Source organism: Tinamus guttatus, unplaced genomic scaffold (genome assembly GCF_059628265.1).
Source record: "Tinamus guttatus ecotype Peru unplaced genomic scaffold, ASM5962826v1 Tinamus_guttatus_pri_ptg000197l, whole genome shotgun sequence".
NCBI classification, from domain to species: Eukaryota; Metazoa; Chordata; class Aves; order Tinamiformes; family Tinamidae; genus Tinamus; species Tinamus guttatus.
Window position 1 is genome coordinate 5,811,167 of NW_028288731.1, and position 24,438 is coordinate 5,835,604.

General features: G+C 42.3%; 1 protein-coding gene across 4 annotated transcripts in view; it reads left to right on the plus strand.

Annotated features, from left to right (window-relative positions):
• MYO1B (myosin IB) overlaps positions 1-23,565 on the plus strand; it is a 64,812-nt gene extending 41,247 nt beyond the window's left edge. Inside the window, exons 13-30 of one of the 4 annotated variants that reach the window (XM_010212227.2) lie at positions 3,379-3,483; positions 4,670-4,732; positions 5,519-5,719; positions 7,418-7,644; positions 8,106-8,306; positions 9,460-9,553; positions 10,017-10,166; positions 11,129-11,197; positions 11,800-11,886; positions 12,186-12,272; positions 14,381-14,467; positions 16,835-16,909; positions 17,286-17,420; positions 18,296-18,402; positions 20,589-20,721; positions 21,974-22,126; positions 22,488-22,615; positions 23,290-23,565. In XM_010212227.2, coding sequence (XP_010210529.2) covers positions 3,379-3,483; positions 4,670-4,732; positions 5,519-5,719; positions 7,418-7,644; positions 8,106-8,306; positions 9,460-9,553; positions 10,017-10,166; positions 11,129-11,197; positions 11,800-11,886; positions 12,186-12,272; positions 14,381-14,467; positions 16,835-16,909; positions 17,286-17,420; positions 18,296-18,402; positions 20,589-20,721; positions 21,974-22,126; positions 22,488-22,615; positions 23,290-23,413 — 2,226 coding nt within the window. In that variant the 3' untranslated portion in view covers positions 23,414-23,565. The remainder of the gene's footprint in view (positions 1-3,378; positions 3,484-4,669; positions 4,733-5,518; positions 5,720-7,417; positions 7,645-8,105; positions 8,307-9,459; positions 9,554-10,016; positions 10,167-11,128; positions 11,198-11,799; positions 11,887-12,185; positions 12,273-14,380; positions 14,468-16,834; positions 16,910-17,285; positions 17,421-18,295; positions 18,403-20,588; positions 20,722-21,973; positions 22,127-22,487; positions 22,616-23,289) is intronic. The other 3 variants (XM_088523756.1, XM_088523757.1, XM_010212229.2) reach the window with 3 other exon arrangements.
• The last annotated feature ends 873 nt before the right edge of the window (positions 23,566-24,438 follow it).

The following is a 24,438-nucleotide window of genomic DNA, read 5'->3' on the forward strand; positions in this document are numbered from 1 at the left end:
TGGGCATCCGTCCTTGGCACTGCCTCCCGTTAGTTACACGGCAGCACATGAGGTTTGATTATGTGCCTGCAGAACATTTCTAATTAAATGATGTGCTTCTCGGGGCCTTGGCCTGCAGTTTGTTTTTATATGGAAACACAGAGCCTAAAATCTGGGTTACATGAGATATTTTTCGAGCTAGTTTCTTTACTTACATGAGCATTTCAGTAAACAGAAGAGTGAACACTGACTCGGTAAAAACTAGGTGTCCTAACTGCATCTTTGGCAATCACCAGGATCTGGGTAGTCCAAAATGAACATGTCTTTTGGGAAAGAAGGTCGGGAGGTAGCTGACTTTCCTAGGAAAATGCCCCTTTAAAAAAAATATATATATATTTTTTGTCTACAAATGTAACACAAGAAATGATTCTCGGCATTGGCATTTTGACATTTCTGCCTAACGCTGGTGTGAGACACTTAGCCCATTAGTTTCACTCTTTTCTTTGTCAAAATGATTTTTGTTTTGTCTTTTATTAGGAGTGTTTTGCTAATATAATCATGTGTAGTGTCAGAAACATCTTTATTTTTGTTTTTCTTTCTCCCTGGTAATTCCATGTTATGCCTGATTGAAATCTTACAAAGAAATTTGGCAAAATATTAAGGGACAACAGTATTTTCTTAGAATTTCAAGTCTGTCAGTAACAAAAGTAATTGCATCCAGAAATTTTGTCTTTTCACAATTGAGCCTAACATCTTAGTGAGTATAATATGATGATCTACTAGTTTCTACAAGCCACATAAGAATATGTGGAGCAGAATATTTTGGAGTTCAGAAACTTGCCCATCATGAAATGGCACCCTGATACATGGTAGTCTGAAGGCTGATGAATAATAGACCTCTATGATCAAGACCATTATTTGTAAAGTGAGAAATATAATGAACTAGGCTTTGGTTTTCCTCACTAAATCCTTTCTACTCGTTGTCTACATTCATTGTTGCACCTGATGAAGATGGAGAGGATAAGCTGGGGGTGCTTGTTTCATCTCTCTCCATCAGTTTGACGTGACGTTAAACCTGTCTCGGTGACGTGCTGTTTCCTGGCCCCTCTAATTAAATCTGAGAGACCAAGGGGGGTTTTTTCCCCTTTCCAAAGGGGGCATGATGTGTGGATATTATGTATTCCACAGTGGCTTCCAACAGATCTTTTGGAAATGCAGTGATTGAATTAATGCTCTCAGCATCAGAGCAGGAGATGAACTCTCAGCCTTTTGCGTTCTGACTTGCCCACCTACACTAAAATTACTACTGTTGTTCAATGTTTTTTTGCCCCCCACAATAGCAATTTTATAGCAATTTTCAATATTTTGGCAACTTCAGATAGAATTTCCACTGAAGTGATTTGTGAAGAACGTTGTGGTTTGCTCTTCTGTGGCAAACCGCAATGTCATAGCCATAAGATACTTCAAATAAGCATAAGATACTTCAAATCAGGAAGCGTCTAGCAATTACTTTAGTATGTTGCAAATGGACCCTCTAGTTGGCTGCTTTAGCTGGAGTGGCCTTTTGCTGTCCCTCTGGTTTTGAAGATGAAGATTGTATATAATATGTAAATTAAAAATCCTGCTGTTCTCCTAAAAAGAACAACACAGTGTTTGGGAGAGGCATCTTAGTGCAATGGGTGACATGGATCTCTCAGGAGGATTTGACTCTGTTTTCCCTGCCTCCTTTTGAAGGTGCTGTGTCACTTTGGGCCTCTTCAAGGCCATCACCTTAGATATATTTAATTTTTCTGTATGTGTCGAATACACCTTTAGCCGTTTTTCCTTGCACTCCTCTCTTTCTGCACCGTTCCTTCACTAAAATGCATCAGCCAAAGGCTGCATATGTGGCATTTTCAGACAAATGGTGCACACCGATTTATGGACGTGACAAGGCAAGAGCACTGCTCCGTGTTTACTTTGGATGTGCCTCAATCCCCTGCTTTATTTGATAATCTTGGGATAGCACCTAGAGATGCACCCCTCTATAGAAGTGTGACATGTAACCGTTTTGTAGCACTTTACATTTTCAGAGTGACAGACAAATATGAGTCTGATAAAAACACTCATCTACTTGGCGCACTGAACAAATGCTAATAGTCTCTTTGTATTCTGTGTTACTATGGAAATTGTGTGAGTACTGATGGCAGTTTATGCAATTTCTTTTTGCAACAGAATGCAGTAAGTATGACTTGTTTGCAGTGCTGATTTTGATGCATGCAAAATTTTAGCTTTCTTGTCTAGATCTATGCGAGTGCTGCAATCTCTGATGGATAATTGGGGTGGGTATGAGGGGCGGAATTTGATGTGGCTGCAAAAAAAGTGTGGTGATCAGCTATGATTTTGCTTTACTTAAACCAAAATGATAAAAATAAGTTGTGCTATCTTAATATTTTCTAATCCGCTTGTGTGCTCCTAATATTCAGCAACCAGATTCTAAGTTCAAACATTTAAATGCCTATAGTTACCCCTAGTCATAAAGATTCCAGCATCATAACTAGAACTAGAACATAACTAGAAGTGTTGTCTTAATGACTAGTAATAATAATAATAATAAAACAATCAACTACCAAAGGCCAGAGGAAGAGACCAGAAATGGCTGTGCAAACTTACTCTAGATTGCAGTTATTTCTGGGGATATATGGAGAAAATTCTGCTACTGTTAATGAGTCTAATGTAGAACTAGGTTGCCTCGCCACTGCCCATCTCACTTTCCCTATTTCTACCCAATTTCCCAGGCTCTTCTGCAATTTGCTGCACACGTGCTTGCTCCCTAACCTAGTTTTATATGGATTATCCCATCGAAAGCTTTTGGTTGACAGAGTTCTTTAAATTCCCAGCATTTTCGGGGGCAGTTACGTGAAGGTTTTTTTGGCAGGGAGGAGGCAGTGTTGGTGTCTGGAGCCAATCTTCTCTTAACCCCGGCTCAGCCACAGCCAGCGTAGCAGCTTGGGCCTCAGTTTGTAGGGAAGTCGGATACCTTCCTTTATTCCGTGAGATTCTTGTCAGGAAAGAGCTCGTGCCACTGACAGAATCTCATTTATCAGAACTAGCAGACCATATTTTGCACAGGGGGATAGACTAGCGCAGGCAAAACTTGGTTGTTTATTCCCTGGCAGCGCAGGTATCCGTATGACTTTTCCCAAGCAACTGCTACAGAAGCATCATAAAGAAGAACTCTACAGGTCTGTGGTCTCTTCCAGTGAAGAAAGGCTCAGAAAGGGTTTGATCCGAGGTTTCCAAACCAGCTTCTCCGTAGAACATCTCAGGGTAGCAGGAGCAGTTAGGGAGGCAGCTCCCTGCGGGTGGATTGCAGCACGTTGGCACAGCAGCCCCGCTCAAACGTCTTTTATCTGGCAGGACAACAGCTTCGAGCAGTTCATTATCAACTACTGCAATGAGAAGCTGCAGCAGATCTTCATTGAACTGACGCTCAAGGAAGAGCAGGAGGAATACATCCGAGAGGTAATCCCGGAGTCGGTCCCCCCTCCCCGGTGTCCCGAGTGTGCGCCCACGTCGGAGGGTGGCCCGGCCGGGGAGCGTGGCTTTCTAGGTCTACGTGGTAGCTAAATTGAGCAAAATAAATCACTTGGGGTTCTGCTGCACATCATGAGCTCTGTGGGCATAAGGCAAAGCAAACCTTCGTGTAGACGTGTGGTTGGCAGCGGTGAACGGTAAGTTCTGAGCAAGGGCTGGTGAGTTTATTCTCTTTGGAAACGGAGGTGATCAGCTTAAGTTTTAAGGGTTTCAGGCTAAAGTTCTCATATGTTTTAGCAGGACTTCCATGATAAACAACTCGGGCAAAATATCTGTTCACAAGTACAGAAACTGGCACGTGTTTTCTGTACTCAAATCGGATGGAGCCGTTTTGCTGTGTAAACATTTTTGAAAATTGAATGAAGTACCTGCCTTGTAATCTGATGGGTAACACAAAACCTTGACAGGTCTCTTCTTTTTGCATTCCTTGGTGAAACTCTTGAATTATAATTACTGCAATTTGCTTATTGAATTATATCTCAGACAGTCTGAAGAATTAAATAGTGTTTGCAGAATGCAAATAAAAAATGATTTTATTTTTCTTTTCCAGTTCTTTACTCTGCCTCCGGTTTCTCTAGTTGCACTGGCCTTTTATCCTGACACTTTCCCTGCTGATATTTTGAAAAAAAAAACAAAAGATATTAGGAATATCTGAACACTAGCCAGACTGCATTCTTCAGATGGTCTCATCTAAATATAGCTTTTTCTTCCTCCTTTTCAAGAAAAAAAAAGAAACCCAAGAGCTTAGAAATTTTGCTCTCAGATGCTTGTGCTGGAATGGACTCTGTTTCCTTACGCGCGCTGGGACCCCGGGCCTTGCGGGATCAGGCGCTGGCGCTTTTCCAGCCAAGTGCATGGGAAGCTGACACCGGTCGGGGATGGAATGGGAAGCAGGGCTGGCGGCCGCCCAAGGGCACGCGGGTTGCGCACATAATGTTAGCGGGAGATGATTGCTGCTTTTTTTTCTTTTTTTTCTTAATAAATAAAGTGTTGGTAAGCATATAGAACTGAGTTCTAAAATAGCAGCTTAGTTAGCTGGAATGCGGTTTAAATTGTCTAGAGAAAACAGCGTCTTCAACTGTTTTTCTGTTCATGCTTTTTTTATTTCTTCTAGGGGATCGAATGGACTCACATTGAGTATTTCAACAACGCTATAATTTGTGACCTAATAGAAAATGTAAGTTATGCTCAAGTATCTTTACGAGCAGTTTTTAATGCGTATATTGAATTTAGCTGTAAACCCTGCCCTCACCCTCACTGCAGTGATAGCACTTTGGTTTTGTCAGCAAGCAAGCCACTCTATATTAATCATTTTATTTTGTGTGTTAGGAGATTGTCTTACTGAAAAAATACGTATTTTGGGAAGGATGTGGCTATTTGCTGTTGTTCTGTCTTACAAACATCCAGCAAAAATAAAGAAAAAAAACCCTAAAGTATTTACATTTTGTGCTATTTTCATTAGAAACTATTGCATTATTGCAAATAGCATGTTTTTATCTGGGACCAGAGAATTCAGTGGCTCATTCACTGAATGCTTCTAATACAGCTGGTGCCTATACCTACTGAGGATTGCTATGGAGTTAGTGTGACAAGAAGGATAAAATCCTTTGACAGTGAAAACAGAACTGTTTTGTGATTAATATAAAACGGATGCTGGCTTTACCCCTAATCTGACTACTTTTTCTTAAATTGGAGATTTTACAGACTGCTTAAATGACATGAAATTTTAAAAGTAAAAAGTCATAAAATTCAAATCTCAGAAGCAATCTTTCAAAAAACACTGGTGCTGAAAATATGTGGAAAATAGGAAAAGAGAGCTGGCTAAACTGTGAGAAAGCTTGAAACCGCATTTCTGGGTGGCAGAAGTGAGTGAGGCAGGAGAGGGCTCTCCTTTGTCTTGTGTTGTTGCAAACATGCTGGGAACAAACGTTAAAACTGCAAACGTCTTGTTTTTAAACCTCAGAACCAAACGGGAATTCTGGCCATGCTCGACGAAGAGTGCCTGAGACCCGGGACCGTCACCGACGAGACCTTTCTGGAGAAGCTGAACCAAGTCTGCGCCACTCATCAGCATTTTGAGAGCAGGATGAGCAAGTGCTCGCGCTTCCTCAACGACACCTCCTTGCCTCACAGCTGCTTTCGCATCCAGCATTACGCCGGCAAGGTATTCCCGGGGCAGCAGCTTCTCAGGCTTGAGCCTGAAATGTGTAATTTTGGCTGGAGATCTTTGAGAGCTCGTGCTGCGCTCGTTGAAGGGCAGAATCCCCTTCCCACATGCTTCGGTGATAAAATACTTATAGTGCTAGGTCTCTGAAAACAAGAGACCTGTCTTTCAAAACGGCAAAAATACACACACATTTGAAGGCAAGGTACTTCAAAAAACATGTTCTTTGTCACTAAATTAGCAAAAATACTTAGTTATTGTGACGAGAGAGTAGATTATAAATGTGAAGGAAGTGAGTGTATGTTAAAAGTCGGTGCAGTTAGGCAGATGGATGAGGAGGCTGTGCAGAGGGCTCATAAATGCATTTTGCTTTTTGCTAGGATATATAATCTGACTAAATACAAGTCTGATAAAGCTACATGATGGATAATTCAGTATCGCTTTTTATTAAGAAAAATGAAAATCATTAAGTCTGTATGAGGAAGGCAACTTATCTTTGAGCTTTCAAAAAAGTCAAAATAGAAGTTGAAACTATACTTCCAGTTTGAATTTGCCAACCTGTTAATTTCAAGGAATGAAGGAGATTTGGGAAGTGTTTTGTTTTCCTAGGGCTGTGAAATTCGTCTGTAGCTTTGGATGCTTTCTCAGTATTGTGAATATTCATGTAGCTTGACAGTTTGTTCGTTCAGTTGTATTTTCTGTAAAAGTGGTGGCACTGGAAATGCCCAATCATGACCCCATCACCCTACGAGGTAGCCGTATAGTAGCATTATGTTATATAATTTGCTAATGAGTCTGCAATTGGGTATAATCCATCAGGGACTAATTCTGTGGTGGGATTCTCAGCTCATTCTGTGGTGGCCAAAATTCGGGATGAGTCAAATATGCTGAAGCACTGGAGTGCTTGGAGAAGCTTGCAAATGGGCTCCAGCAGCCAGGAAGGGTCTCCAGGTGCTCCTGGCAGTCACTGACTTCACAGAGCACTCAGTGAATTCCAACTATTTTGGGGCTTTTTCCATCCTCAGCTGAGAACATTTTGATCTAGTGACTGGACAACAAAAGTTTGCCTCTTCTATTATGAAACGTAAGTCTGCTCCTGGAGATCTCAGTGAAGTTTCTCGGAGGCTTCCGGCGCCTCCAGCTGCCCGTCAGATCTTTGCAGGGATGTTTGTTGTGCTTGGCCCCGCTCCCTTGCAGGAGGCCGTTAAAGCAGCAGGCCCCTGGGAACGGCCCTGAGTGCCTGAGATCACACAAGCTTCACAGGTGATGCTGGATGTTGTGCTTTGGGTAGATGAATAAGGCAGGCATTAGTGTCTGGAAGGGAAAGGATATTTCTGCTGAAAACGTCATGTCATCCCCCTAAAAAAGAATTGCCTCACAGTATAGACGAGAGGTGTATCAAAATTCTCAGAGGGAAAAAAGTTTTTTTTCTTTAGATCCTGGGATCAATCAACAAAAGAAGCTGCTGGCAGTATGAGAAAATATATTTTTTTTTCTCAAGAAGTTACAAAGTTATTTCATAACAAAAAGATCTCATGTCAAATATAAAATGAAAACTGAAACGTATCTTGGATTTGGGTGTTTTCTATTATTATTTAATAGTGGGAAAGAAGGGGAAAGCCGTTTCTTGGTAAATTAGAACCAGCCTGTATTGCAGTGCAGCCTTTGCTCTGGTGACAGGCTTTTCTCTGTTGTTAGGTGATGTACCAGGTGGAAGGATTTGTTGACAAAAACAATGATCTTCTGTACCGTGACCTCTCCCAGGCCATGTGGAAGGCCAGTCACTCTCTTATTAAAGCCTTGTTCCCAGAAGGAAACCCGGCCAAGATCAACCTGAAGAGACCACCAACAGCAGGTTCACAATTCAAGGCTTCAGTCGCCACCCTCATGAAAAATCTGCAGACGAAAAATCCCAACTACATTAGGTAACTTACCCGGGGGTAAAGCTTGGGTGAAGCAGCACCTGGATTTGGATGAAATAAAATCTTTGGGAGATCTGAAAGGATGCTTCTGGAGATGCACATGCGTTAATAAATGTCTTGGTAATCACCTGTGTCAATTCAATCTGCTGGTTATCTGCTGATTTTTACTCTCTGCCATCATATTTACTCTGCTGCAGGAAGCTGCTTCCTGCAGTTTCCCTGGCGGGGAGCAGCTCTGGAGCACGGTGTGCTGATTATGATACATGAACAAATACATACATGCGTAGATGTTGTTTAATCATGACAGTGTCTTGCAGCCTTCTGTTAATTAAGAAATTAAAAATGGCTTACATGCTCATAACTCTTTGGTTTGAAAGTAGGTCAGTTAGAAACAGCCTGTTGATATCCTGGGGTAAGTCGCGTACGGTCAAACCAACGTCCTTGCAATGTCCCTCGCTTCCCAGGTGCATCAAGCCCAATGACAAGAAGGCTGCCCACGTTTTCAACGAGGCCCTCGTGTGCCACCAGATCCGGTACCTGGGGCTGCTGGAGAACGTGCGCGTGCGCCGCGCGGGCTACGCGTTCCGCCAGGCGTACGAGCCCTGCCTCGAGAGGTACAAAATGCTCTGCAAGCAGACGTGGCCCCGCTGGAGAGGAGCAGCCAGGTGAGGAAGCGGTGGCGTTCCCGCCTGCCGCGTCTCGGGGAATAGAAAGGAGCATCTTCCGCTCCGGTTTCTTCTTCCCGTTTTTCCTTTTCAAAATGCAAATATTCTAGAAGTTAGGTAACGAGTAAGTGAATTCATCACCTAGCAGTCCGGCCAGGCATTTTACTGCTAGGAAATGTTTGCTTTTCAGCGGTCTTTTCCCTGGCAAAGCAGGTGATTTTAGTGATGAACTAAGCTGCTATTGAAGCAGATTGAGCATGTGAGCAATGAACAAAAGCGTGATATTCTTATCACATAAAATATATTGCAGCCTTTATTGATTGGGGCCTGAGAGAGAGACTGAAGTGCGTGGAAATGGCTAGGTTGTCCGCGATGGTCAGAAGGACACTGACTTCTCATAAGCAGCTTTCTAAGTATAGTAGCACCCATTCCTTTGAAGACAGTCATGCAGTCTTCCTCTGACCTTTCAGAAGTAATTTTAGATGTAGATTGCTGAGCAACTATGAGATGATACCTCTGGCAAAGCAGTTATGTTAAGGATATAATTTTAAATTGCACAGTATTAGCAAGAATTGTATGTATTTTTATAGGTAACTTGCTAGTTAGGCAAATGCACTTTTCTTAATTCTTTCTTTCACGTGGTCGTCCATAACCGTGATTTGAATTAGATTTCTCATTTCTCTCATGGTGGATTGATCTCTTGAGCATCAATTTAAGTTTTTAAGTGAATCAAGGTAATGGTAGAAGTGCAGTATTGGTAGCTACAGCGCATCTCTCTCGTGAAGGTCTTTCCCTTTCCTCTCTCCTCTTTTTCAGCATTTACAAAAGGCAGTAGGTAGAGCCTTGAACATGAGCATGTGTCAAACTTGTCAGTGTACTCTAAGTAAGAGAAAAGTAGGCCAGTGCTGAGGCTGCTGAATGAAAATTGCTCCTTTTTTCATCAAATTATCCTGAATCTTTACAGCGATCATTCTTGCCTTTAGTTAAATAACCAGTGAGTAAATGAGCTAGATTTTCAATCTTCTTATGTCAAGCACTACTTAAGAATTTAAAATGTGCTTTCCTACACTTTCCACAATTTAAACTCTGAATATGTAAACTAAGAAGTCTTAGTGCTTGGCTCGTATTTGTTAAGCTCATTTCTTCTTATTAGGGCTGGTGTAGAGGTACTGTTTAATGAATTGGAAATCCCTGAAGAAGAATTTTCGTTTGGTAGATCAAAGATATTCATCCGCAACCCAAGAACAGTAAGTGAAAAAGGTCTTCCCTGCAAAATCAAGGCATCCTGCATGAGGATAGCGTGCCATGAACTGCAGAATTCCCTGACAGATTACTGCAGAATTCCCTAGATAGGGTGCTTTGCTAGAGTGGTGTGGGATATAGCATTAAAAAACGCACTGTTTCATGTTGGACCTGTTGAAATTGATGTGAATCAGCACTGATGAAACCGAGAGGCAATCAGGACTATACACTATTTGCCAGATGGAGTTTAATGTAATCTGCATGCGCTGAATCCCATCCATGTGTCTGAGGACAGCTGTGGAGGGGAATAAACTAAAAGGTGTTGAAGGAGGGCTTAAGTAAGGAGAAGTTTCTCTTCAAATAATTATGTTATTAATTAAAATATCTATTTATGCTTGTGCTTATCTGTTTTTTTGGTCTTTTCTGCTATTTTTCTCCTAATGTCAAAACCCTACAATATACGCCCAGCTCTTCAAGCTAGAGGATCTGAGAAAGCGGCGCTTGGAGGACTTGGCCACTCTCATTGAGAAGATTTATAGAGGCTGGAAGTGCCGCACACGCTTCTTGTTAATGAAGAAGAGCCAGATTGTGATTGCCTCCTGGTACAGGAGATATGCAGTAAGATACCATCCTTACTAAATGGAGGGTCTTTTTATTGTTTAATCAAAGTTCTCGTTTTCTTCCTTGATACATACAAGAAGTGTTTAAAAGAATCGAGTTTTGTATTAGTATTTAAGCAGCAGAAATGTGCACAATGGAAAATGTGCTTTCTGTGGGGCACTATTAAGCGTTTCCTTCGTGCTCAGGTGGTGAAAAGGCTGAGCAGAGTCCTGCAGCTGATTTACTGATTTAAAGTTTAAGATTTACTGATTTTAAGTTTAAAAAGAAAACCAAATGTCTCAGGTGCATTTCCTTTCTATCCAAAGCTTTGTGTGTGTATCAGAAAACATGATAAAATATTGTGTGACACAGGAAAAAAAAAATTAAAAGGCATCTCCTTAAACTAGAAGTTGCAGGATCGGCAATTACTATTTTCCAGTTGACCTGCACTTCTGTGTATCATCTTGAAAGTCTTTAGGGTTTGGTTTCTAATCTTGGATAATTAGAGAAAAATATGGATAGTTAGGATATGGATGTGGATAGTGTGGTTACTTATACCAGAGTGTAAATGTTTGTACACTGCAAAACTCTTCTGTCTGAATTGGGGATTACATTCACAGTGTTTCTCAAACCAGCATTATTATAAAATTGCATTAGAGCCATGTTTCTTCATTACTAATGTACAGTCCTAATGAATTAAAAATGGAGTTACCACGGTTTTGGAACACTGTTTGACATAAGTAGAGGAAAACAAATACGTGACCAAATTCACATTGTCATCCAGGAAATTTATTGTTCAAACTGGCACGCGTGGAGAGCGTTCCAGCACTACAGTCAAGAATCCTATTTTTCTTTTTCTCCTTCAGTACCATCAGTATTTGGTGTTGTATTTCCACATGTTAGTAACACGTATCTTACACAGTATTCTGCAGTTGTAATATTCTGTTCTAATAAGTGTAATATATTTCTTGTCCCTACAGCAACAGAAGAAGTATCAGAAGACGAAGAGCTCAGCTATTACGGTACAGTCGTACATCCGAGGGTGGAAGGTGAGTTTCCTGTGGCTGTGCCTGCCTGTGGCGTGTGGAGCAGGTGAGGAAACTGTGCTATGGATAGGCACTGTTCTTTGCCTCAGAAAATATGAACTTGGGATTTCTGCTGGTAGCCTGGGCTAAGGAACACCCAAACCGTGGCACTGTGCTACACTAGTGCTTGCTTGTTTGTCTTCTGCCTCAGTTTGCTGCTACTTGCCGCTTCTCCAAGTCTTTTTTGCTGCACGAGGGAAGAATCCTGCAGCCGTAACAGAAGCTTCAGGAGTGGTTCTGTAAAAGAGAAAGAAAGGAGGTTAACAGCTCACATGAGAACAACTGCAGCTCTTAATACAACCAGTGCAAAACTTGCAATTACTGTTTTTTGCAATCTAAATGGGTTATCTGCCATGTGGGGAAAGCGTATCATTGCCGCTGCACACGTAGATGGATGGAGAACTGGGCTCATGCAGCTCCACAGTATTTATGAATTGATTTCTTTGGGGATTTGGAGGCACTGTGGCTTGGCTTTCCTTAGATTTGCAGCTTACAGAGGCTTAGCTTAAAATCGCTAAGTGATTTCTGATTTGGGGAATAAAACCTTGTTTTTCCACTGGTCCCAGGCTCGGAAGCTTCTCCGAGAGCTTAAGCACCAGAAACGTTGCAATGAGGCGGCCACAACCATTGCTGCTTATTGGCACGGCACCCAGGTAAGGAAATGGCAAAAAGCTCTGCATTTCCTTGTTGATTGTTTCTCCCCTGTAGGATGAGGAAGGCCTTTCAGGATAAAGTCATGTGGGAATATTTTGGTTGCTTAACTGCTGACTTTTGATCTCTCTTTGCTGCTAACACGTTTCAGCTGCTGTGCCGGGGAAGCTGGGACACGCTTTTGTATTTACTGTTCGTGGTGACCGGTTCCTTTCTTCCTTTCTTTCTTCCACCACTGGGAACTTGCAGTAACCTTTTCTTCCCTAAGCTTCTCTATATCCCATTTTCAAATGCATCACAGGCGCGAAGGGAACTCAGACGACTGAAGGAGGAGGCTAGAAATAAACATGCTATTGCTGTTGTTTGGGCTTACTGGCTTGGATATAAGGTACTTCCTGCACATATCACATGCCTCCCTTCATTACCCAACAATATCAGCCTTTAATCAGTAGTCAGTAGTGAGAATGAATGACTAATACAATGACATAAAAGTAATAGAGCATGATCATTGATTCCCTCCATTTCCATTCATGCCACACTTAATAATTTTCTGACAACATTCTGTGTGTCAGGTTTTTTTTTTTTTTTTTTTTGTAGAGTAGGAAATTCTTTGCATGGCAGTGAAACAGTGATTTGCACTAACAAGCCCTTAGACTAGATTAATAATAATTAGAGTATGGTATCCTCAAATTAGGAAATGCATTTAACAACTTGTAAATATGCAAGGCATGTTTTTGAGGGGGGCATGAGGGTGGTTTTTCATTTTGGTTCGTTTTTCCCAACAAGTGCTTTCAGTGACACTGCCATAGAGATCCAGTTGAGGTTTCCATGAAGCTGTATATTCTGTACCCTGGACAGTCTTCCTTTAGAAGTTCAAAACAGTGCTACTGATTTTACCAAATCTTTAATTTCAATCAGATTAATTGATTCTCTGGTTGTGTTTTGAACCATTAAGAAAATTTAAGTAACTGCAAGTCAAGCATGACTTTATGACCTGATTTTTTTTTTTTTAGCAGAAAATGAGGTTAGCTTGCAGTTCTAAACTTATGGCCATAGAAAAATCCCAGGAATTCCAGCATCAGCTGTTTGTTTTCAGAAGCAAAGTCCCACTGAAAGATTCTTGCTAATCCCCAGCCTGCAGCTGTGGGTTATGTGAACATTTGAAATGCTGTTCACTAGAGGCCAACATTTTATGGGTTTCAATTAAAAAAATTCTTGATTGAAAAACATATTATCTAAATCCATACACTCATAAACACTGTTGCAAAATGGACGAAGAGGCACTGCTCAGATCCCATCAGACCTCTGCCGTTTGGGTACAAATCCATTAGATCTGGAAAGAAATGACAATCCTGGGAATCAGAAAATAAACATGTTCAGAATTTCTCTCACCCAAGAGACTTGAGTCTTCAGAGATTAGAAGGACAAGATCAGAAAGTGACACAATAATTACAAGCTCTGTATTAATGCTCCTCTTTTAGATATTTCATATAGATTTGGATTTTTTTTTTTAGCAGTGTTTTTTATCATTTGGCTCACAGGAATTTCCTGGGGGGAAAAAAAAGCCTTATTTTCCTTAAATATTTTCCTCTCCTTATTCCTCAAAAGTACCTGATAAAAATGATGCTTGCTAATGGCATCATGTTTTGTCCTTTCCCAGGAGAACATTCAAACCCAAAGTTTCTGAAAGGGCCTTCCGAGGTCGCTTGCTTTCAGAACAGCTACGGAGCTCGAGCGCTCGCTTCCCGCCCTGCTCACGTGGCAGGTGCTCTTTATTCTTCTTGATTTTTAGCACTGAATAACTGAGGAGCAAAAGCTATTGGGATAGGGTAAAAGCTGCTGTTGAGTGGCCTACACATGCCTTTGCTCTCCTAAAATGAGAATTATTGATGAATGGTAGGTAGGTGCCTATCTTTTTGCTTGTATATGAGAAAGGCACCGTGCTTGGGGGGTTTACCACACCATTCCATAGAGAGGATAATTCGCCAGGGTGGAGGGTTTCCTTTTTTAATGTACGTAAAAATCAAAAAACCCCTGCAGAATAAAAAGCCATCAGTGCAATGCAGAATCACTGGATTCATCATTCATGTAGGTACACAATTGCAGAGGTATTTTTGGTACGCCCAAGCACCTGTGCAAAGACAAACTGACTAGCCAGCAAGGTTTTCCCGAGGGCTGGTTTTCACGCACGTCGCCTGGTGGTGCAGGTGCAGGGGAAGCTCTCGGTAGAGTGGAGCTCCCCCCGGCACCGCCTGCAGGCAGCTAAGACGCCAGCAGGGCTCACCAGGAGCGGGGCTGCCAAGGTGCTCGTCCTTCCGCGCCGCTCGTGGCCCTCGTCCGCGGCTTCGCCCCGTTTCCCGCCGGCACGTGGGGCTGTTAAGGGGTCTTAGCTTTGCGTGCGTGAACTGCGAGTTGGCTGTCGCGTTTGGGAGACGCCTTTCCTGGTTGTGTGCTGCCTGCAGCGGCTGTCTCTTGTTCCCTGTCCCAACCTTGCAGGCTCGCAGGGAGCTGACCCGCTTGAAGGAGGCGGCTAGGCGCAGGCATGCTGCTGCTGTCATTTGGGCTTACTGGCTTGGACTGAAGGTACTTCCTCCAACACCCCTCCTGCGCCGGGGCACCCTACTAACCCCTAGGACACCAGCAGCGGGGCGGGGACTGGCCAGCAGGGTGGGACACAAAGTGACATTGCTGCTTTTGCCACGACCTTTCCTGAAAAACGCGTAAGCTGCATGGGCGTGTAATGCCGCCAGGTACAAGGGTATCTGGGCATGGTGTTTTTGTGTCATATTATATCATATCATTTTATATCATATTGTATCATATCATATCATTTTATATCATATTGTATCATATCATTTTATATTATATTATATTATTGTCACAGTAGGAGTGTTTTCTTTTGCCCTGATATATTGTCATACTGAAAGTTCCAGCCAGAGACAAATACCAAATCGGAGGGACTCCGTTACAGTTATTGGCTTAAAATTGGACCTACCCTGGCAAAGATCCCATGTGGGAGGATTACGAGCCTGTATTTTCTTATTGTGACCCCTGCGTGTTTAGCTGGGAAGGAGGGAAGAGCCGTTGGACACTTAGTGCCGCTCAGATCAGAGCCCCTCACCCCGGGGCCTGGGCTAAAGGCAGCAGTTGTTGGGTGCTGCTGAAGGTGACAGTTCTCTGTGCTCCGTGGAGGGACACTGCAGCCATTGCAGACTGATTTGCATGATGCACTTTTGCTCACTTGAGGTTTTCAGCCGTGGTATTAGTAAAGCAATCCTGAGGAACTACCGAATTCTACATGAGTTTGGGCTCGGTATCCCTTCTGCCTGAATTCTGCTGGAGGATTCAGGCGTGTTGAAGGATCAAAGAGAGCAATTTACTTGATAATGTAGAGAAAAGTCCAGCTCCTGTGTTCTCGTTGTAATGATAAAAAGGGTTAAATATTTACAAAAAAAAAAAAATATATATATATAATATATATGGTGTATATATATATCCCATATATATATGGTAGACGTCATTAAACAGAAGTTTTGAGGACACTGGGGGATGTGGGATGAGATAGCTGGGATAGGTCTGAGTGCATTGATTTCCCTCCCAGGAGAATAAATAAGGGCTATATGCAAAGTAGCACTAAATCTCACAGAAATTCAGTGTACAAGAAGTCGAATATTTTTTTTCGTGTGAAGTCAGGAAGAAAAAAAACGTGTCATTTTTGAACAGAATGAAGAGGCTGAATGCTGTCAATTCTGTCGATGCCTCTTAATGTATAGTCAAAAAAAGCCTGTGTGTTTGCAGGTTTTATTCCAGAAGGGTGGCAGATTCCTGACAGGTTCTTGTTTTCCAACTGCTTGTGTTGGATATTCAGCCCTTGGCACAGGCGGCAGGTTTGCCAGGAGAAGCCCAGGGAACTTGTTGTTCCAAGCCAAAGTGGATTTTTCTTCTGTGAGTTTATTTTTTTCGGTTCCAATGAACTCCCCAGCATGCAGCAAGGGAGCTCCAACCACTACATTTGCTCTGGGGGAGGTTATGCAAAACCACGATGTTTTTCCTGGTTTCTGCTCAAACCTTTTAGCAGGTGGGTTCCACGTTATGCCAAAGCTTGGAAAAGATTAGTATAAGAATGCATAAATATATATATGTGTATATATATATGTATACACACACGTATATGTGTGTGTGTGTGTGTGTGTGTATATATATATATTTTAATATTATCACCTGTAAAGTTGGTTCTCAGTAATCACTCTGATAATTCCTGAGTAAACTTTTGTAGCAAATATCAAGCTCACTGTCCTAACAGGTGCGTTAATACCCTGCTCTTACCAAACACCAAAAACTTGTGATTTTTGGAAGACTGCTTGTGTGAATAGATCTTCATGCATCAGTTTGCTCTGAAAAGGAAAAAAAAAATCCCTTTTTTATTACAGGTTGTAGTATTTCCGTTACAGTATATAATATTATACTTTATATAGAACTCTGTGCATTCAGCATCCTAAAGGAACAAGTGATCAGAAGCAGCACAGCTGTCAACTGTGATGAGTGCTTGGCGAGTTCAGTGTCGCTTCAGATGCGATAAAACACGTGTTGCTAAAGATACCCCACTTTTTTTGCAGTTTAGCTTTGTGCCAAAGCATGAGAAAATAGCCTCAGAATGAAGTGAGTTCAATAGTATTTAAATATCTTGCCATTTTAAAGGCAAATATTTAAAATTATCATGTTTTTAAACATGAAACAACTGTGCTCAGGTCATCTGAGGTAACTTTATTACATTTTGGTGCATGGTCTGATTCATACGTTTTTAGGTGACCCACCTAGTATTCTACTCTTGGGGAGCACTTTGCACGTTCACATACTTTTTTCCTCTTTCCACTATAGAGCTTTATTAAATAAAAGTGGCAACAAATCAGTTTCTTGGTATTCACTTTGGGGATTTGTTTCATTTTTCAGGTCCGCAGAGAGTACAGGAAATTCTTCAGAGCCAATGCTGGAAGAAAAATTTATGAATTTACCCTTCAGAGAATTGTATGTATATATCCACACAACGCATGTAACATCTGTGTTTCTAAAAACTTGTTTTCTAGCAAAAATAATAGAGTAAGGCGTAAAGGCCTCTTTGTAAGCAAGTGTCCAAGTTAAGCAAATGGAAAGTGGACACTAAATGCAGTCATGCTGTAAGGAAAAAACAGTATCATTACAGTATAGGAATGGCACTAACTAAGCATTTATTGAGCTCTTATTGTATCTGAATCAGTATTTTTTGATATTCTTGGCTTTTTAAATTCATGTTCAGGTTTCCTGAAGCCAAGGGTTGCAGTTAGAGCATCTGCTTTTTCTTGCTTATTTCAATAGCGCTGGTGTTTGAGGATTAATAAAACATCTTGTTTCAATTTTATCACAGATTCAAAAGTACTTCTTGGAAATGAAGAATAAGATGCCTTCTCTATCACCAATAGATAAGAACTGGCCAGCAAGACCTTACCTTTTCTTGGATTCAACTCACAAGGAGCTAAAGAGGATTTTCCATCTGTGGAGGGTACGGTACATTCTGGTCGAGTCTATCCGCAACTTGATCTCACATGATTTTCAATAACTTTGTTTTGTCCACGAAGAGCCTGTTTTTAGAAAGTATTTCTCCCTGTTCTAGCCGGGAGGTTTTTATTTCTCTGGAAGAGCTGTTTCTTTTGTCTTCAGGGACACAACTTATACTGGCTAGTTTCCTGCATCTAGGGCAGAGGAATGCTTCCTGACATCAACGTTTAGCTTGATATGAAGCCAGTGTGCATGTTGCCTGTTAATTGGTGCCTTGTAACATCCGTGTCCATGGCACTAGGTGTCACACCAGTATTGGAAGCACTCAGTGGAATTTTTTTACTTACAAGCTGCACTTAACTGAAGTTTGTTTTGAATCATTGGCTGGAGAGAACAGCGAGAATCTATATATTCATCTAAGTGTTGATGGGACATTTTCCTGATTTAGTGGGTTGTGTTTCCTGTGAATTGTGAAGGTTTTCTTTTTTTGTTTATTTGAACCTAGAAAATTCATGTTCTTGCATATGTTTTGCTCTTTACATCTGCTTGCCTCAAGTTCCACCACTGCTGCTCTACATATTTCCTTAGCAAGGAATCGGATGGATTCAGATTATGACTAACGCATGCTCAAACACACCTGCATGAGATTTTACAGCTTGTTTCAGTGTAATCAGAAGCATCTAGAATGGGTGAAGAGGCAAAGTGCGGCCGCGTTGGTTGCTGCGCCGTAGCGGGCTGTAGGACGGCGCTGAGTCACCCCACAAGTATACTGAGAATGTGCATCTTGAGCAAGAAGCAGCTAGCAGTGCGGGGTGCTCCTGCCTCAGACCAGATTATGCAGGACAATTTATGGTTTGTTTAACATCTTGTGTTTTGCAGTGTAAAAAGTACAGAGACCAGTTCACAGATCAACAGAAGCTTATATATGAAGAAAAACTGGAAGCGAGCGAGCTTTTCAAGGATAAAAAGGCTTTATACCCAGCCAGGTAATGACATCTTCTGGTGTGCTGCTTTTAATGTACCATCAATTCCATACTTCTGCATAGATTTAGGAAATGAAATATGATTTCCTGCCTTACCTTAAGAAATAAAGTGTGTTCCCTAGTCGGAGCAACACCAGGGAGCGTTCCATGAGCTGTTTGCGTGGTAAAGAGTTGGAGAACGTGCAGAGAGGATTAACTCATCCGTTCCCCTGGCTCCATGGCACTGGTTTGGGTGCAGGGCAGGCTGAGAGGTGCCGAGTGGCAGCGTCACTCGGAGCGGGGACGGTGCCGGGGAGCAGTGCGCTCCTGTTCCTGCCCAGGCTTGGCACGTGGGCATTGAATGCAAAGACTAGGGAGACTAGCAGTGGGGGAAAAACACATTAAGACATTGCTTAAGAGGTTATTTCCACTATTATTTTTTATTAGAGATAGATAATTTACATCTGTAAGTACCTCAAGGGAGGCAGTGAGGAGGATGGTGCTGGCCTCTTTTCACTGTTGGCCACCGACAGAACTAGAGGAAACAGCCGGAAACTGAAGCACCAAAAGTTCCACAGGAACTTAAGGAAAAATGTCTTGACAGTGAGGGTGACAGAGCACTGGAACAGGCTGCCCAGAGAGGTTGTGGAGTCTCCTTCTCTGGAGATCTTCAAACCCGCTTGGACGCAGTCCTGTGCCACATGCTCTAGGTGACCCTGCGTGTGCAGGGGGTTGGACTAGATGACCTCTAGAGGTCCCTTCCAACCTTAAGCATCCTGTGATTCTATGATTTTATGAAAGTGTCGACTGATAAGTTCTAATGTCTCAGATTACTAAATGCCTAAAAACTGATGACTTCTTGTCATTGCTATCTGCTCATTGTGTAAGGAATTGCAGCAGTCTGTGTACTTAAGCAACATGCAGATTTGTTGCATGCACTTAAACTGTCAAAATAGAGTCGTGGTGCCTGTGAAAGAAGTCAAGCTGAACTTTCTGAGTGAATATGAGCTTAGGAGGTGTGTTTCTCTTCAAAACAAAGGTCTCGTTGGTCCGTGGGGCAAGTTCTTTCAGATGCGGCACTTGGAGCTGAGCGGGATATTCTGGCACTGTTATTTGGGAACAGCATTCAGCAGAGAGGGGAACAGGAGTCGGGAAGAGTTGGTGGGCACAACTCCATGTGCAGACAAGCTCTGCTTGGATACTTGTGTGTTTTGTTGTATTTTTCACTCCAAATTAGTAAAAAAGTTGGAACACTTTCCTTCCCCCTCACAATTTTAGAAACATTTTCCTCTCTTTTTTCTCTTGTAAGCTGTTTTCAGAGCTGATTAGCTACTGTTATGTTTTTATTGGCCTATGAGTGAAGGAAATTGTTGTATAAAGTTTCTGATCAGTTACTATGATAGTGATTCCTAGGAGCTGGCTAATTTTCCACGTGTAATATAGTTATTTAAGGACACGTAGGGACTTCTCCTGCGTGCTGAAATCCCCTTCCTTTTCTCTCGCCCCTGCCTGCATGCCAGGGATGCCATTACCAGGCAGTGCAGCTCCACATGATGGACTGGTTGGCACCGCCCTGGCAGCACTTTGCATTTAGTATTTTGACAGTAATTTAATCAAAATGATTGGTTAAAGCGAACGTCTTAATGAACTGGGTACGTGTTTAACAGGCAAAAGCAGCTCTCAGAGCAGGTTCTTGCCTGCTGCTCTGTGAAGTGCTGCAGGGGAGCAGAGCCGCCGGCCTCTCGTGCGATGCATTTCCTCTGTCTCCGCAAACACAGGCTGCTCTTGAGGGATTGCACATCATGGAATCCCTAAGGTTGGGAAAGACCTTCCAGGTCGAGTCCAACCGTAAATCAAAGCTGATTGTGCATCCGAGCACGTGTTTGTGTTCGCTCTCCATAGCCGTTCGGCCTGTGTAATTTGAAAACATTTCCAGAATAGGAAAAAAATGAATAAAAATCCTACTAGGAACTTCCGTGAGAAATGTCTCCTGTTCACCAGGATTGTGCCATTAAGGTTTGGTGCCTTGCTGTAGTGTAAAATGGGCAGAAACGATCCTAGAGGTTTCCGAGCTGCTTAGTTCAGAATAGGGTTCTTGACGGTGCCGTTGGGGGCGGCTTTTGGCTCCGGAGAGCGTGAAGCGCAACGTGGCCGTGCCGGGCGGCCGCGGCGCTCCGGGATGCCCCTGAGCGCTCCTTCCTCCCCTGCAGCGTCGGGCAGCCCTTCCAAGGGGCCTACCTGGAAATCAGCCAGAACCCCAAGTACAAAAAGCTCAAAGATGCTGTGGACGAGAAGATCATCATCGCCGAGGTCGTGAACAAAATCAACAGGGCTAACGGCAAGGTAAGAACAAAAAAATATTAAACTTCCTTTGGGTTTGTAGTTTTTTGGTAACTTTTCCAAGCAAAAGCGGCTGGTGACAGTCTGTCTTGATTGACAAAGCCAAATGTGGGCTTTGTGCTAAAGCTGGGTCTACTGCTTGGCAATTGGAAAGTAAATATTTAGAAAATGGCCTTGTGCAAGTATTGGGAAAACATAACCTTTGCCTTTCTTTATCCCATCATATTCCGTTATAAAATTGTGAGTGGAATCCTTGGTTAGTTGTTCCTGTCATCTTCCGATCGATATCAGAAGCTTTTTGGGATGAAAAGACAGGTTTTATTCATCATTTAAATACAGCTGTTAAGTATGCTGGGTACCTTTTTTGCCCCCTTCCATCAAGCATGAAGCTTGCTTTGCATTTATTAAAACAGGAAGCATTATCCTTTTTTAGTCAATTTAATTGTCACCGTATTTAACTCAATGTCACAACTAGTAGATCTCAGCGTTGCATTTCATTTATGCATTGTAGGAGTGAAATCAGGTTGTCTTTTGTTGACACCAAATTAATTTTTAAGTGTAGGAGGACCTAATTAAATGAAGACAATATCTTTCTCATACCTGCAGGGTCAAGAGCTGTCAAGCTCTCTTCTTTTTTTAGAAAGGGAATTATCTTAATGAGCTATGATCTGTGTGCTTAAGACAGTCACAATTTAACTACCATGGTTATTTCTTTTTTCTTTAAGATTCTATGGGGAAAAAGAATTAAAAAAAATAATTGAATTGTCATGAAACTGTCTATTTGAATTATCTGTCACCGGAAAGATATAAAATAAAAAAAAAGAAAAAGAAAAAAATCAATTGAATTGTCATGAAACTATGTATTTGAATGCAGTGTCCCTGGAAAGATACATTTGGTTATTCTGGAGCCTGACGGAGCTTGAGAAATGAAATGAGGGTCATCCTCATCGCTGACTTCCTGGGTTTCAGTTTCTGGATTTTGTAGCTATAAGCTAGGAATTAAAGAAACTGTTTATATGGAAGCATATGTGCCAACATAAGCTAAGCTCCTCAATCTATAATTAGGCACACACACAAATTTGACCTAATTTTCACTGATCTGCAGCTTTTCCTGAACTTTGGATGTTTGTGTTTACTCCTGTGGGCCAAGTGTCTTAATGGTACGATCTGCTTTTGCTCCTAGTGCCCGCAGTAAAGACCAGTTCTCTCTTGGTGTAGGTAAGAATTTGGGGTTTTTTTATTATTATTTTTGCAGGCCACATCTAGGATTTTCTTGCTAACAAAAAACAATGTTCTCCTTGCGGATCAGAAGTCTGGAAACATCAAGTCAGAGGTTCCCCTGGGAGATGTCACTAAAGTGTCCATGAGCTCCCAAAACGACGGCTTCTTTGCGGTGCACCTCAAGGAGGTAGGTTGCAGTTTCACGGTAAACGTCTGTTCTACACGCAGCGACGTAGAAATTGGGTATTAATTACCTTGTGGAATTATATGAACGGGGTCAGCCTGTGGATTTAGGGTGCTATTTTTGAGCCCTTGCTGTAGCTCCAGAAAACATGGATGTAAAACAGCCAAAGGAGGGCAGTGACCACATCCTGAGCGGCAACTTCCCTGTGAACACAGGGCCTCGGTTTCCTGACGTGGCCTCTCCAGGACTGGAGTTTCCCATTAGGGAATGGCCCTTTACCGGTTTCTAATGCCTCAGCTCCCCGCCACGCTGCTCCGCCGTGTCCGGGGTCTGGCCATCCTCACTGCTCTGCTCTCCGTCCCAGGGCTCCGGAGCAGCTGGCAAAGGGGATTTCCTGCTCAGCAGCGATCACCTGATTGAGATGGCCACCAAGCTCTACCGCACCACGCTCAGCCAAACCAAGCAGAAGCTCAACATCGAGATCTCTGATGAGTACGTGTCCCGCTTGCTCCCTCCCGGGTGGCGTGCTAAAAACTGCAGCATCTGATGGTAGAGCGATAAAATCTGCCGTGCAGCTCCTATTTCCTTTCTCTTTACAGATTAACTGTAAATAAGGGTCCAGGTTTCTATGTGCGCTCATTTCTGGCGTTCATTTGGCTCTTGCTTCCTTGAAAGTCACTAGAGAAAATGTCCTTACAGTAGTTTCAAATACAGTTATGAGACAGAACTGCTGTGTTAGCAAAGGTATACTGCAATTTAAAAAAAAATCATTTTGTATGTGACTAGAAGCTTCGTATATTCCTACGAAACACTTCGTTTTAGTCCAAGTGGACCTGTTCCTATGAGGTGTTTGCTTTGTAGTCAAAGTGCGACCCCAGGTGCCAAGTTCTAGCGAAAACACAAAAATATAAATGCAGAACACCTTCCTCTAAACATGCAGAACAGTGGTGCTAATGCTGTAGGTCTGTAAAGATCTACCTTCTTTTTTTGCTCTTGGGGGCATTATAAACACTTGTTGTGTCGTGAACACTTGTGGAGATGCAGTAGCAAGTGTCTTTCTGCAGACACAGGAGCTCGTGGAAGGAAGGATTTCCGGACAGATTTCTGCTGCTCGTGTGTTGTTTTTCCCACCTTTAACTGGAAACACCTTTTGTTCCTTCTCCCAGGTTTCTGGTCCAGTTCAGACAGGATAAAGTGTGCGTGAAGTTCATCCAAGGCAGCCAGAAAAATGGCAACATCCCGACTTGCAAGCGAAAAAACAACCGGCTCCTCGAGGTGGCCGTCCCCTAAGCGCGGCGGCCGCTGTCCCCCCACGGACTCGTTCCTTTGTAGCAGTGCAATTTTACAGGTTTGGGTTTGCCCGTTTGATCCCTTTCTGAAGCTGCCGGGGGCGAGTAGCTTTGGAAAGCCTTGACTAAATATTTGATCAATTGACTTTCTAACCGTAGTTTTAACCCGCAGAATGCAGGTTTTTGCCCAGTGAGACATTTATTTTTTTTACCAGCTCTGTTAGCCATGAGACGTTCTCCTTCTTTAGTGGCCATATTTTAGTGCAGCGTACCTACCATAAAACCACATATATTAATGACAAATTACTCATACTCCTTAGACTAGAGCTCTGCTTAACAGAAACTATAAAGGATCGTGATGTTTCTTGGTAACTGGTGCCCGTCGTCTGTTTATACCGAGCGGTGCTGGTCTTCCGAGGGGTGCCCCGTTCGCCACCCTTGGAGAGACCGGCGGGCCTGGGGCTGAAGCACTAACTTCAATAATCAACACTAGGACACAGATAACTTCTTCTTTCAGTAAATACAGCACAGGAGCATCTAATTTTGCCAAACAGAAGGCATGTATGATTGATTATACAAGCAGTTACATGCTTAGCTCAATTTTATAGTAAAAATGCAGAAATTTTGAAACAGAATTTTTTTAATTAGGTCAAATATTTTTAATGACTTTATATGGTGGAAAACAGTAAAATTAAAGAGGTTTGTTTCTTTCCCACAAAGTACATAGTTCCAGGCATATTTTGTGCTCTGTGTTTTTTTAATTTATCTGGCCAAATTAGATCCTGAAAAATGCCATAGTCTTCATAGTGCGAGTAACTGCTAGGTATTTTAACTGTTAGTTACCAAGTGAAGGGTTTGAGCCTTTCTTTTAGGTATTGGCATGTACAATGTGCAATAAAACATACACGACATTTTGTGGGATTTATTTATAACATGTTTTTGTGTGCGAGAGAGGATTGGTGCCGCCTGCGTAGACAATGTAGGGATTAAAGTAGGTTTGTACCGTTCTTTTGCAGGGTTTTTTAG